Source organism: Bos grunniens, chromosome 22, assembly GCF_055505025.1.
Source record: "Bos grunniens cultivar Pamir isolate PY7600 chromosome 22, Bosgru_T2T1.0, whole genome shotgun sequence".
Classification (NCBI taxonomy): domain Eukaryota; kingdom Metazoa; phylum Chordata; class Mammalia; order Artiodactyla; family Bovidae; genus Bos; species Bos grunniens.
This window is the reverse complement of record NC_141186.1, coordinates 21,852,775-21,867,869: the sequence shown is the minus strand read 5'-3', so window position 1 is coordinate 21,867,869 and position 15,095 is coordinate 21,852,775. Positions and strand designations below refer to the sequence as shown.

Genomic DNA, 15,095 nt, shown 5'->3' with positions numbered 1-15,095 from the left:
TTCTGTTGGACATCTGCAGCCCCGAGCCTCATATGAATCTGTACACAAAACACACTTTGAATTGTTCCAGATAAATTCATCACAGTACAATTCATGGGTCTGAGGTTAGAAAAATATTTTGACTTACCAAAATTTTGACTTAGATTTATGCATAAATCTAAGAGATACAGCCCAGTCCAGGAGTTACAAAATCCCAGAAGAGTCCGGGTCAGGTCTGTGTTACGCTTGATCTTTAATTCTGAGATGGGACTTCCCTGGTGGTCCAGTGGTTAAGAGTCCAGCCTTCCAATGCAGGGGGTGTGGTTTCAATCCCTGGTCAGGGAACTCAGATCCCACATGCCATGTGGTATGGATAAAAAAGAAGAAAAGAAAAAATCTAGGCCGAATACTGAGCCTGTGGCCTGTGCCAAGTCCTTAGTAAAGGATTTTTGACCATTTTAACCTCCTCCGTTTTTTCACCCTAGATTGTCAGGTTAGACCGAACCATGGAGCAGATTGTCTTCCCCGTGCCCAGTATATGTGAATTCCTAACCAAAGAGTCAAAACTACGGATATACTACACCACAGAGAGGGACGAGCAGGGCAGCAAGATCAACGACTTCTTCCTGCGGTCCGAGGACCTCTTCAATGAGATGAATTGGCAGAAGAAGCTCAGAGGTGGGTCAGCACCTCCAGGTGCTGTGGAATTGTGTGGTTCTGCAGGTCTTGCGTGCTGGGGTTTGATAGTGAGTGCGTGGACCTCCCCGTAGGAGCAGAGCTGGTGGGGTTCAGGATTCTGTCCCCATCTGAGCACCAGGACCACCCAGGCACCTTGGGAGCTGGTAAGTGGGCTCCAGCCTCTGGGAGGTGCTGAAAAGGCTTCCTTCCGGCTGCCTTTGACCTGATTCAATTGGAGAGCTCCCAGAAGGACTTAAAATGCTCCTATTTTGATAGAATTAAAGGGATGGAGAACAGACAGGCCTGCTGCTCACAGGATGGCACATTTGAGCCTACCTGAGAGCTCGTTGACCAGCCCACGTGCTCGGAAGACACTGGTCTTCCCCCTTTTATAGGGCAGTTTGGATTGTTAGACCCGAGTCATTTTACAGGCAGTGGAATCACTGGCCACAGAAGATGCGTCATTGCTCACCAGCAAGTCCCATTGCGGGGCCCAGCTAGGCTGGCTACATTTCCTCGTCTAAAACCCTTTACAGGGCTGCCCTGGCGGGCTTCTCTGCAGCCAGTTTTCATTACGGTTTTAGTGTGATCCTTCAATGCCGACAGTACGCTGGGCACCAGCTATTGTGACCAGCTTAGAAAGGATGCTGCTTCATTCCTGTCATTAGTCAGGAGCCAGGGTTTGTATTTGAAACCCTGGATTCCAGCTGCCCTGTGATCACTCCAGCTCCTGCTGAGGGGCGGGGCTGCGGGAGGGGAAACTGGGCTGGAGGTCAGGTTCTGGGTGCTCTGGTCCTCTTCCTCCTTCACCGGCCTGAGCCGGCGCAGTCCTGCCTCCTTTCCTGCCGCCCCTGCTCTGCTCCGCTCCACTCCCTTCCTCCCTGGAATCGGTTAGTGGCAGAAGGCGTTGTGCAAGCAGGCTGCCCGCCAGGCGCTGGTCTCACCCCACCCCTACTCCATTCTCTCTCATCTCTAAGGGACGCCTCATCGACCAGCACTTCAAAGCATGGTCACGTTTTGCTGAACCAACCCATTTGTCACCCAGCCCCACGCGAGGTGTCTAGCTCATCTTTAGCAGAACAGCATGCGTATCCCCCATGGTGTGGACCTCAGAAGCCTTCGTGGACAGGTGGCCCCACTATCAGTGTGTCCTTGTAGCCACCGTGGGCTCCATCCAAGCTCCTGTAGCTCAAGTATCATCGGTCATGTTGAACGTCCTCGCAGCACCGCACTCATGCAGTCAGATAAGAGACATACCCAAAAAGGTTGACAGAGACCTTTGTGTATGCTTGTCTTCTCAGCTGTGGCGTTCAATAGAAGGGAACTTCCTCTTATTTGTTGATTTTGCTCTTCCCTGAAATAGTTCATGATTCCAACTTTAGGAGATGATCCTGAATTCATGGTGTGGTTCATCCAGACCTCCATGATAGTTATTAAAACGGTGGTTTTGGACTTCCCTGGTGGTATGTTGTATAGGAATCTATTGCCAATGCAGGGGATGGGTGTGATCCCTGGTCTGGGAAGACTCCACATGTGGGGAGCAGCTGCACCCACGTGCCACAGGTAGAGTCCGCGCTCTAGAGCCTACAGGCCACAACTTCTGAGCCCACGTGCTGCAAGTGCTGAAACCTGAGTGCCTGGAGCCTGTGATCTGCAACAAGAAGCCACCACAAAGAGCAGCCCCCACTTGCCACAAGTAGAGAAAGCCCAAGTGCGGCAACGAAGACTCAGCACAACCATAAACACATGGATTTTAAAAAATGATTTTATCCTTTCTAATATATAGGTCTACTAAGTGCAGGCAGGGAAGCCACCAGGGAAGCCCAATATATAGGTCTACTAAGTACTGATACCAAGACTGGTCAGATATATTCATTCTCTCTGAATTGTGTTATCCAATAGGTATAGAAAATAGGCTCTCCAGGGGGCTTAAGAATTGAAAGAAAGATTTTCACCTTTTATGATGAGGTGAGAGACCTCGTCAACCCTCTTTCTGAGATGTTGTCTTCAGCCTGGCAGAGTAGGAAGACCTCAGCTGCAAGAGGTGGGGATCTCTGAATTCGTTCTCCTTCCATCACCCACTGGCTTTGTGACCTGGCCAAGTGACTGAACCTCTTCTAGGCTCTCCCCTATAAAGTGGGGAGTTAAGACTGCCCGATGGATTGATTGGTCAAGGAATGGCCAGCTCATCATTCCGAGATTTCTACTGCTTTGTAGCTAATACCTTCTCTTATTTGGTCTGTCTTTGTTTCAAAAGCAGTTTTTGTTTCAGTGAAGCTTAAACACAGCTACGGTTGTCAACTGAGAGATTTTAATTGGCTTCATAGCTCTGCTGGTAAGAGAAAAATTGAAAGTAATAACTGAATTAAACATGATTTGCATATTTAGGAAGAGGAGAAATGTACTCATTAGAAGTGCAATTAAAATGAAATACATTTTCCCCTCTAAGTAGCTTATTTCTCTTCTGACACATCTGCAGAAAAGAATTCTCTGGCTTGTTTATGAAGCTGCTTTACCTTTTCCTGAAAGTGTCACGGGAATTATCTATGCCTTGGAGAATCTGTAGCTGGGGCTCAGATACACAGGGAGGTGTGATGTGTTGCTTCATCTTTTCTTTTGCAAGTATTAAGATCCTTAGTTCCTATACTCTCTTGAAACCCTCTTCCCTGCTTTACTCAATAGACAAACACACACACACACACACACACTCTCTCTCTCTCTCTTGTGTGCGTTCACATCCTCCATCCACTGTGCCTCTCTGATATCTTCTCTTGGCCCCAGGGATGAGAAAACTCTGGGCTAAGAAAACTAGAAGGTAGTGGAAGGAACTTGAGGCAGAGCTGCAAAGGCCGGCACTTTGCTACTTGGTGTTATGTGGTGTCTCGTTCAGGCACTCAGTCCTGTCTGACTCTTTGCCACCCCATGGACTGCAGCACACCAGGCTTCCCTGTCTTTCACCCTCATGGTTGTTACATTCATTGGAATAGAGTGGGAAATTCCATTGCTCTGTATGCACATGGAGTCTGTGTCCTCAGCAAGCCCCAGTTCCTTAAAAAGAAAGCAAACTAGGATACGAGGGTTAGCAGATGCCCTGGGTGCACTGACTTAAACCGCCTGCCCTTCTAGGGTCATGGCACCTGTCTTCTTGCACCTGTGTAGACACCCAGTTGACTTGAAGGGTTGAATATTTGTTCATATTCAGAGTGACACCACAATTTAAGGACAGTGTTAGCCTTGTAAAAGTCAGATTTGTGAAAACTAAATGCCAGAGTTGAGGAGCATTTATTACAGTCATGTTGAAGCATCACACAGTGGCTATTCTTACACTGGGTTCAGGTTGAGAGCTCCCCCTGAAGAGAATCCTGGCTTAACCCTCACTCATCTCTGCCATTTCCTGCCTTTTTGTCTTTTCACTTCTTATTAGTCTGTTACCCTTACACTGATGGGGGAGGATGTTGTAAATCCCCGTGTTCCCATCAGTCAGCCCTTGGCCATCCTTGCCATTGTTTCTTCTGTGCTGTTCAGAGTTTTCATGTTCAGATCAGGAATGGGCTTCAATCCCAGAAAAAAACACCAACAGTTATTGTCTCCAGAGTAAGTGGTTTCTCATCTTAAATTTGCTTCGGCAATTATTAATAGCTTATAAAATAAAACAAACTCTGGGAAATCAGGTTGACTGATTACTGGTCGGCTCCTCTACTAAATGGTGACATGAGCCCCTTAACTCTGTCCTTGTCACTGAGCCCAGGGGTCTCTGAGCTGAGGGGATGAGATTGCCACAGTTTCCATCCTCGGCTGGGCCTCAGGTTCCCTCATTTATCAAATGAGAGATGTTAAACCAGATGCTGCTTATAGCTCCAAAACTCAACGGTTTGGAAACATGGCCTCTTACCATGTGAGCATGTAAATGAGCAGTTATTAAATTATCCAGGGCTCTGTGTAATTGTGCCATAACTTTATTTTGGCTAGAAGCTTATGAAGGCTTGGTTACTGCTATAGGCATCATTATAGAGTCATCGGATTTGTCATTGGCTGCTGTCCTAGAGTGAAACGGTGACTTCATTGGGAAAGAGAAATAACACGCTAGACATCCATCTTCACCTACTCCACACTTCCCTTTAGAGGAGAATTATGTTGAATGAGCCTATCTTCTGGAAACTTTGCCTCTGGCGTGGAGATGGAAATTATTCCCCCTGTATCTATTCTTAAGCATCATCCTAAGTGTAAGGCGCCACCGAAGCATTCAGAGGAAAAGGAAGCACCCGTACACACAGTGTGGCCACAGCTTGTCCACAGCTGAGATGCAGCCAAGTGTGGTGTCAGCTGTCAGTAACAGTGTGATAAGAGGCAGCACTGCCTGAGACCTGATGCTCTCAAACTGTGGTGCTGGAGAAGACTCTAGAGTCCCTTGGACAGCAAGGAGATCAAACCCAGTCAATCCTAAAGGAAATCAACCCTGAATATTCATTGGAAGGACTGATGCTGAAGCTCCAATACTTTGGCCACCTGATGCGAAGAGCCGGCTCACTGGAAAAGAGCCTGATACTGGGAAAGATTGAGGGCAAGAGGAGAAGGGGACAACAGAGGATGAGACGGTTGGATGGCATCACCAACTCAATGAGTTTGGGCAAACTTTGGGAAATAGTGAGGGACATGGAGGCCTGGCATGCTGCCATCCATGGGGTCGCAAGGAGTTGGACGTGACTGAGCAACTGAGCAATAACTGCCTCAAGGGTCTCCTGCCCTTTGGGAGGGCTTTGGGGCCCCATCCTTTCTCTACTGTAGCCTTTAGAAATGGAGCTTGGCTGCTGACCATCCAGGCAGAGGTCCTATTTCTGGTTCCTCTTCAGGAAAGTGGCAGATGACTTGGTGATGGGAAAGGGGCTATTGTCTTGCTTTCAGGCATCAGTGAGTCGGTGAAGAATTTCAAGCAGGGAAGGAGTGTGGAAGTAGTAACATTTCTAGCCTGGAGCCCAGCTGGGCTGACTCTGAATGCTGTGTATCCCCCCACTTCTCAAAGGCTCATTGAATTCTCCAGTCTCCTTGGGCATCTCCTCCAGTCCCAGGGCCCCAGGGAGAACTGAGGACTTGGCACATGAACCCTGGATAACCCCCCAGATTCCATAACTGATGGTGCTGATGGGGGCATGCAGGGTTTTTAGATGCTCCAGCTTTTCCCCTTTCTTCTCTTCCTTATCCCCCAATTCATCTTCTGTTCCAGTAAGGACTCCCAACAGAAACAAACCCATCTGATGTCGTTCTGAGCTTATGAGTCAGCTTGAAAACAAGTGACCATTTTTAATGTTTGGTGAAAACTGGGAACAAAAGTGGGCTTGTAGGGGCAGAGCGGGAGGAGGGGACTGAGGCATTCCCAGCGTTCTGGCTCACAGTCTCGAACCTCATGGTTCCGTCTTTGTTTTCACAGCCCAGCCCGTCCTGTACTGGTGCGCCCGCAACATGTCTTTCTGGAGTAGCATTTCATTCAACCTGGCCGTCCTGATGAACCTGCTTGTGGCGTTTTTCTACCCTTTTAAAGGAGTCCGAGGAGGTACTGCTCATGTCTTTAATTTCAAGGAGACTTGTAGAAACAGCAGGATGGCTATGACTTGCGTCTAAAATGGGATTCCTGGTAGAACTGGTGCAATTGATGGGATCCTAGTTCCCTGTTTTCAGACACAATGAGAGTGTAGCTTCTACCACAGGTTTTTATTTTTGGCTTGTTTTTTGTGTTTTAACTTTTGCAGTGTTGTGTTGGTTTCTGCCACAAGCAACGTAAATCAGCCATAATTAGACATATATCCTCTCCCTCTGGCACCTTCCTTCCCTCCGCATTGTCATCCCTTCAGGTCGTCACAGAGAACCAGACTGGCTCTGTGTGCCTCCCAGCAACTCAGCACCTATCCATCTTACACCTGATAGTCTATATAGGTTGATGCTGCTTTCTCCATTCATCCCACTGACTCCTTCCGCCACTGTGTCCACAGTGCCCTTCTCTACATCTGCAACTCCATCCCTTCCCTGCAAGTAGGTTCATCAATAATACTGTTTTTCTAGATTCCCTACATATGCATTAGTACCCTGTATTTGTTTTTCTCTGACTTACTTCGCTTTGTATAATAGGCTCTAGGTTCATCCACCTCACTAGAACTGACTCAGATTCGTTCTTTTGTATGGCTAAGTCCATTTTGTATATATACCACAACATCTGTATCCATTCATCTGTTGGTGAACATCTAGGATGCTTCCATGTCCTGGCTATTGTAAGTAGTGCTGCTATGAACAGTGGGGTACATGTGTCTTTTTGAATTATGGCTTTCTCGGGGCATATGCCCAGTAGGGGTTGCTGGGTCATATGGTAGATGTATGTCTGTTCTTCTTAAGAAATCTCCATGCTGTTCTCCATAAGGGCTCTGTCAGTTTACATTGCCACCAACAGTGTAGGAGGGTTCCCTTTTCTCCACATCCTCTACAGTACTTACTATTTGTAGATTTTTTGGTGATGGCCATTCTGACTGATGTGTGAAGTGATACGCTGTGGGTTTATTTTTAAATCTAATTTGAAATCATATAAACTGTTTATCCATATTTATTTCTCCGGAAAGAAAGAGGAGAAACAATATATTGTATTAAAACAGTAAGAGATCATCCTAACCTCCTTGTTTTGTTATGTCAGGAAACTATGTATCAGGGAAGCTGAGAGATTTAGCCAGAGACACACAGCCCCTTAGCAGCTGAGCTAATCATAGAATGAATGTAGATAACTTTGATGCTCAGTCTAGTCGATTTTTTTCCTAGGCCATACTTGTGGAATTCATTTCAGACTAAAGAATTTGTAAAAAATAATCTCTGGAATTTAATTTTTTTCTTTTTTTTCTGGCAAGAGGTAACAGGAGGCAGGGCATGAATGACTTTAGACAAGACATCCTTGGCTTTTTAGTCAATTAAGAGCTGCATTGCTGTTATTCACATAATGAGACATGCTGTCCATGGTCTTCATAGATTTCCTTCCCCCATCTCCTTCTGGTCATCTATGTACACATTCTACACATTTTATTGAGGAAAGGCAAACCACTCAGAGCATTTTTCTGTTTGGGGCTCCTCAGTTTGCTTAACAGCCTTCTGGAGACATTTACAACTGTGGAGTTCTGGGGGCTCCCCTTCTGTTAAACTTCCATGGCCCCGTTTTCTGACACCTGCGACAGCCTCCTGGGAGGCTGACTTTTCAGCTCAGTTTTTCATCAGAGCTTTTTGGCAGATCACCTCCACTATGTATGTCGCAACTTGGCAGTAGCCACCTTCTGTAAAACAATGGGATGAAGAGCCCAAAAAGTAAGAGAATAAAAACCAAAAAAAAAACCAAAAAAACACAAACAGCCAGCACAGAGGTAAATCCGGAGCAGGCTCTGCTCTGGAGTTTAATAATGCAGATGTGTACACGACTGAAGTAAATTTAAGGTCCAACTTAAAAGTAACAGTGTGTTCTATGGTATATTTAACTTACTCATTTGAGGCTCTACTTTTTCAGTTGAGCCTGAAGCCATGTGGAAGGCTTCATTGGAGTGATGCTTTCCCCCCAAGGCAGTACTTAAACACAAGCCCAAGGGGTATTTTCCTTTAAAATGGATTATGTCAGGATTCATGGTTTCCCTGTCGGAAAAGTTGGGCAGGTCCACAGCGCTGCAGGGTATTCTCCTGGGGGGTGTCTGCCTGTGTTGGGTTGCCAGTTAGCAGAGGTGAGAGTGTGAAGTCTTGAGCCAGGGGCTTAGGTGGAGGGGACGGAGCCCTCTTCTCACCTCCAGGGGCTATCACATCACAGCAGATTCTTCAACTAGTACTTTGGGTGTGTCTTCATTTCCCCCCTCCACTTCTTTAAAAAATATTTAAAACTGATTGTTATTCTGTACCTTGGCCATTTTCTTCACTGGTCACTTACGGCAGTTTTGAGGCCACTGTCTGGGGACAGTTCATTGATAGCTCCCTCCTCTTCAGTGATAAGCCTCATCCAGTGCAACAGCTAGAGACCTACAGAGTCTGGACGTGGTGTCCAGGCCTGGCCCTAACACCTACCTGCCACATGACTCTGGGCAGACCACTTCAGTTCGTCCTGCTTATCCTCCCTATTAAGCAGTGCTTAGGTTGAGCTGGTAGTTTTGACACCAAGGTATGGATTTGGAAATTCCCGTAGTGGTCAGGAGAAAATAGTTGCTGACCCAGTCAGGGTCTCTGGAGCACCCTGTTGCTTGCCCGTGCAAGTTCAAGACCTACTGGATGATTGTTAAAGGTCCTTCTGGCTTTACAATGTAGCAGTCAAGGTGGCATTGACCCTGGATCTGTAGAAATCCAGGCTTCCTGTTTTGGCAGTGTGGGCTTTAGAACTTTGTGCCGGTGCACTCAACAGAAAATATAATTAGATGTCCTTGTTGGAGAGAAGGAGGTTGATCTGATGTCAGGAAGTCCTTTCCATTATATAGTGACAGAATTTCCCCTCAAACACATCAACTCACTCAGGGGGATTTTTGTTTTTTCTTTTAAACATATTCTGGGGACATCTTCTATACTCACCGTTGACCATCTTCAGGAAGAAGGTTGTTTCAGCCCTATCTAGAAACAAAAGCTGATTGGTTACCTGAAAGTATTTTTTTAAGAGAAATGTTTGTTCTTGTTGAATCCTGAAACTAGGGTTTCCAAAATGTCCCTCCTGCAGGAGCTTACTGACCTTGCTAGGTATGCCATTGTGGCTCTCTGACTTAAAAGGCTTGTGGCTGCCGAGGACACTGTGGCCTTAAAAGCTCCTTTTCAAAAGTATTTTTCCCCCTTTGGTTGAGAACTGAGAGTCACACAGTCTTTAAAAAGCATGAAAATTTGGCAGCTTCAGAATTCTTACTGAATTTGTATGCATGCCGTGGTGATTAAAGCCCATAAAGTACTACTTTTTAAACTTTCTTACTGTTGAAATTTTCAAATCTGTACACAAGTGGAAAGAAGAATATAATAAACTGCCACATACCCATCAGCCCATCTTTAACAACATTTTGCCTGTTTTGTTTCATTTATACTCCTACTGTATTTTCTGCAAGATTTTAAAGAAGTCTAGACATGTTGTTTCACTGTGCATCTCTTAACTTCAGAGAATATTTTTAAATGTGTATAATCACCATAGCATTCTCATATCTAAAAAAAACTAACAATAAATCATGTGATAGCCTGTCCCTATTCACGTTTCTCCAATTGTCTCAAAAAAAATCTCTCTGTAATTGTTTCTTTGGAATCTAACATTAATTTTTTTCTAATAATTTTTAAATTGGAGTATAACTGCTTTAAAATGTTGTGTTAATTTCTGCTGTACAACATCGTGAATCAGCCATATGTATACATAAACCCCCTTCCTCTTGAGCCTCTCTCCTACTTCCCCAATCCCATTACCCATGCCTAGGTCATCAGAGAGCACCAGGCTTAGCTCCCTGTGTTATACACCAGCTTCTCACTAGCTATTTATTTTACATATCTAGCATTAATTTTTAACTGCTTTTTTAGTGGGAAAACAGCAGATTTTTTATATTGTCTCTTTCAGAATTTGGGTACATGTGTTGTACTGGTCACATTTATTATACTGAGATGTTAAGAGGCAGTTTAAGATGATGATTAAGTGCTTAAGAAAATGAAAGGTAAGCCACAAGCTGGGTGAAAATACTTAAAAAACATGTCAGATAAAAGGCTTATATCTAGCCTATAGAAAAACTCTTATAATCCAATAATAAAGAGACTACCCAATTAAAATAATGGGGAAAAGATTTGATCAGATATTTCACACAAAAAAAGGATATATGAATAGTCAATAAGAACATAAAAAGATATTCAACATCAGTGTTATTAGAAAAATGCAAATGAAAACCACCTAGATATGTTGCGAGAAACCTACTAGATGCTAAAATTAGAATGACCGACAATACCAAGTATTGGTGACGATCTGGAACAGTGCAACTCCCATATGTTAGTGATGAAAAGGGGAAATGGTAGCATCAGTTTGGAAAATAGTAAGGTTAGGTCTTCTGAAGTTAAATATATCCTTAGGGTTCTCAGATCTATTTCCATATTTTTGTCCAAGAGAAATGAAAACATATCCTCACCCCAGAATTTGTACTTGAAGTTTCCCAGTAGCATCTTTCATCATAACTTCAATCTGGAAACAACCCCAGTATCCATTAATTGTTGAGCAGATAAATAAATGATGACACAGCCATGTTATGGACCACTACTCAGCAACAGAAAGAACAAGCTATTAATATACACAATAAGATGAATGAGCCTTAAAAATTTCGCTAAGTGAAAGAATTTTTTAAAACTGCCTACTAATATTATTTTTCCAGTTTTTATGAAATTCTGGAAAATGCAAAGCTACTGTGGTAGAAAGCAGATCAGGAGTTGGCTGGGAGTGGAGATGGGGCAAGGCATCAGCTGCCAAGAGCGCAAGGAAACCTCTTAGTGTGATACGATGTTTATGTCTCAATTGTGTTAGCAGTTACATGTGGTTAGATGACTGTATAAACTGCCCACAGGCATGCACTTAAAATGGATGGATTTTTTTTTTTTTTTTTAAGGACCATCAACTCTGGTAGCATGTATATTCGTGGTAGATTCTGTTTCACCTTAGGTGAGGTACGTGACCCAAGACTCCATTTTCTCTGTGGTAAATTGGAGGTGATCATAGTACCCTCCAGAGAAGGCACTGGTGACCCACTCCAGTACTCTTGCCTGGAAAATCCCATGGATGGAGGAGCCTGGTAGGCTGCAGTCCATGGGGTAGTTAAGAATTGGACACGACTGAGCGACTTCACTTTCACGCATTGGAGAAGGAAATGGCAACCCACTCCAGTATTCTTGCCTGAGAACCCCAGGGACGGGGGAGCCTGCTGAGCTGCCATCTATGGGGTCGCACAGAGTCGGACACGACTGATGCGACTTAGCAGCAGCAGCATAGTACCCTCATAGAGTGCCAAGAGGAGAAAATAAATGATCATCCAAATGAAGGGCTTGATACCATATCTAACAGTTGTTAAATGCACAGGAAGGGACACACCTGACCCTAGGACCCGCTTCTTCCTGCATTTCTGAAAAGCTTCTGCCTTTGAGTGCCCATCCCTGATCAGATTCTCCTTCCGGAAGATATCAAAAGGGAAGAGGCAAGTGGCTGGGGTCGGGGGACAGTTCTCAGGGAGAAGGTGAGTCTTGGCAGGTGTGGACAAAAGGAACTAGGGCAACCCCCAGGCTGGTGGGAGAGCCTGGGACCTGCAGGGACGTCGCTTTCCCAGGCGGTGCTGCCATCCAGGCAGCTCTGGAGAAGTGAAACTCCTTTATATAAGCAGCCTTAATCATGTAGTGCTGCTTGTTTACATCTGAAGGAAACTCAAAATGTGACAGCATTTGAAATAGGGGTGTTTTTTTTTTAATGAGTGTTTTACAGAACCTTATTTTTAGCCCTGTTGGCTCATGTTATATAACTGAGCCGTCTCGTGGGACACTCTAAATAGAACTTGCAATAGCAAGAGATGACAGAAACTGGTATAAGCTCTTTGACTACAAGGATAATCTAATTGTAGGATGATGCTAATGATACGGAAGTTGCTTTCCTCCTTCCCTTGAAGAAATCTCATGCGGGCAGGGGACCTGCGATTTTCCTTTGCATACTTTTAATAGAAATTAGAAGTCTGTTCTCCCAGTTCGCCTCCCTGAAGAGTGAAGTGTGACACATGGATGAGTTTTGCTTATGGAACAAACCCATCTGATGGATGCCTGCTGGGTACTCAGTGCTTCCCTTGGGGAGGTTGGAGTCCAGTGGGGATGGGGCTTGGAAGAGGGGGCACTGACTGCTAGAAAACAGTATCCCACAGGGCTGAGCAGGGATACCGAGGGTCAGAGACAGAAGGAGCACCTGGCCTATTTTGTGAGGAGAAAGGGGATGGGGGAGGCTTCCTGTCAGAGGTACATGCGTACGTCTGTGCTCAGTCACTCAGTCATGTCCAACTCTTTGCGACCCCATGGACTGTAGCCTGCCAGGCTCCTCTGTCTGTGGAGATTCTCCAGGCAAGAATACTGGAGGGGGTTTCCATGCCCTCCTCCAGGGGATCTTCCCAACACAGGGATCAAACCCACGTCTGTTTATGTCCCCTGCATTGGCAGGTGGGTTCTTTACCACTCGTGCCACCTGGGAGGCCCCCTGGAAGAGGTGACATCTAAGCTAAGACCTCAGGCGAATAGGAAAGGGAGAGAATTTCCCAGGTAGAAGGAACACATTGAAGGCTTAAGACAACATGCATGTGACTGGCTATGTCTGGGGCAGAAAACTGGAGGTCAGGGTTGGGCCAAGGCAGGCCAGAGAGGTGGTTGAAGAAACTGTAGCTGAACCCGCTCAGCTGTGTCTCCTCTGTGAGGGGAAAGCCCTGATCTCTGAGAGCTCTGCCTCCTGGTTGCAGGGACCCTGGAACCGCACTGGTCGGGACTGCTGTGGACGGCCATGCTCATCTCTCTGGCCATCGTCATCGCCCTCCCCAAGCCCCATGGCATCCGGGCTTTAATCGCTTCCACGATTCTCCGGTTGATATTTTCCGTCGGGCTACAACCCACGCTGTTTCTTTTGGGAGCTTTCAACGTAAGTACGAATCCCTCCATTGCCATTTTTTTGTTTGTTTCCATCTAAGTAGGAATGCCTTCCATTCTCCCTGGAATTTTGGCCTGTGCCTTCAGTGCAGAAAAATATATCCTTTGGGTAAGCTGTTAAAATAGCAGAGGAGAGCCGCAGGTGGGCATCTCCCTCTTCATCTTCTCACAGGACAGTGGACCCCTTCATGTGCTCTCTGGACACTGGCAGTCTCCTTGTCAGGGAATATTTCTCTCAGAATTAAGCAAAGGGAGAGAGATGTTGAGATTTGGGTTCATTGTGCCCATCAGGTCATAGGTGTGCTCGGACGAGATGTTCTAATCAGGAAGTCCAATGACTGCATGTGAACACAGCCCCCATTTCTGGTGAGGACCACAGAGAACAGAGCAGAGAGGCAAGAGGGACTGTTCAGAGAGAGGGAGCAGGTGGAGCGGTCAGAAGAGAAGCCAGGCGTCAGAAGGTGGGTTACCGCAGAGTCAGTAGTGACGTTTGGAAGTGCCGTTTCAGTGCTTCAAAAGCTTCCAGTGTGCAAGGGTGGACGCCTACTCCCTCTGTGGAATCCTTAGGAAATGGACATGACTGATACCAAGCCATAAATTGGAGAGGTTTCCTGCCAAAAAGAAGGAACAAGTTGGGACCTGTGGGCATCTAAAACCACCTTCCAGAGGTTTATGCCCTGAGCATATAAGGAAGCTGAAGTCACTGCATAGAAATGAAAGTGATATTGCAAAATAGGTTAACGCTGTAATTTAGGGCAATGATAAATGTCCCCAAGTGGGTGTTCAGATGGCAGAGGCAGTAAGGGTGTGAGAGGACAAGAGACCACTTCAAGCTGACAGGCTTAAGGGGAGGAAGTTTAGTCTCAAAGAATGGAAACCTTCAGGCCAGGAGGCAGGAACTGGGAGGAGCATTCTCTCCACTGGTGGAAGCAGCGAGGAAAGCCCAGACCTTCTTAAGGAACAGCCAACAGTTAAGTTTCGCCTCCTCAGTGGTTCATGTACTGAAATATAGGACCTGATTCTGGACAAGGAACCTGGGCCCCAAACTTTAGGAAAACCCACTGGGGCTCCGTCCTCCAGGTGGGCCTGTCCCAGTTTGATAAATCTTGGGTGAAAAGGGACTTCCTTAGTCAAATTAATGTGGGAGATGCTGGGTCAAGGAAAATGCAAGGTTTTTTACTGAAAGATTTCTGAGACTTTAACCTACTGATAACATATGAGGGCTTCCCTCATAGCTCAGTTGTTAAAGAATCCACCTGCAATGCTGGAGACCCCAGTTCAATTCCTGGGTCAGAAAGATCCCCTAGAAAAGAGATAGGCTACCCACTCCAGTATTCTTGGGCTTCCCTTGTGGCTCGGCTGGTAAAGAATCTGCCTGCAATGTGGGAGACCTGGGTTTGATCCCTGGGTTGGGAAGATCCCCTGGAGAAGGGAAAGGCTACCCACTCCAGTATTCTGGCCTGGAGAATTCCATGGGCTGTATAGGCCATGGGGTTGCATAGAGTTGGACACGACTGAGCAACTTTCACTTTAACGCATGATGAATCTCTAAGAAGGGAACACCGGGTCTTCATATTTCCCAAACTTCTTTGCCCACATGTTTTGTAAAGTGTAACTTGGAATTAGTGTTGTATGGAATATAGATTGGGAAATTCTATTCCCAATACTGGTAAGTGACTCAGGGCTTTTTGGTTTTAAAGATTTTTTTCCAACGTGGACCATCTGCAAAGTTTACCACAACACAGTTTCTGTTTTATATTTTGATCTTTTGGCCGAGAGACATG

The 15,095-nt window shown here is 45.7% G+C and overlaps 1 protein-coding gene across 6 annotated transcripts in view; it reads left to right on the top strand.

Moving 5' to 3' along the window:
- ITPR1 (inositol 1,4,5-trisphosphate receptor type 1) overlaps positions 1-15,095 on the top strand; it is a 355,416-nt gene that overhangs the window by 294,792 nt on the left and 45,529 nt on the right. For all 6 annotated transcript variants that reach the window (XM_086366623.1, XM_086366621.1, XM_086366622.1 and 3 more), the window contains 3 exons: positions 465-657; positions 6,083-6,205; positions 13,128-13,303. In XM_086366623.1, coding sequence (XP_086222749.1) covers positions 465-657; positions 6,083-6,205; positions 13,128-13,303 — 492 coding nt within the window. The remainder of the gene's footprint in view (positions 1-464; positions 658-6,082; positions 6,206-13,127; positions 13,304-15,095) is intronic.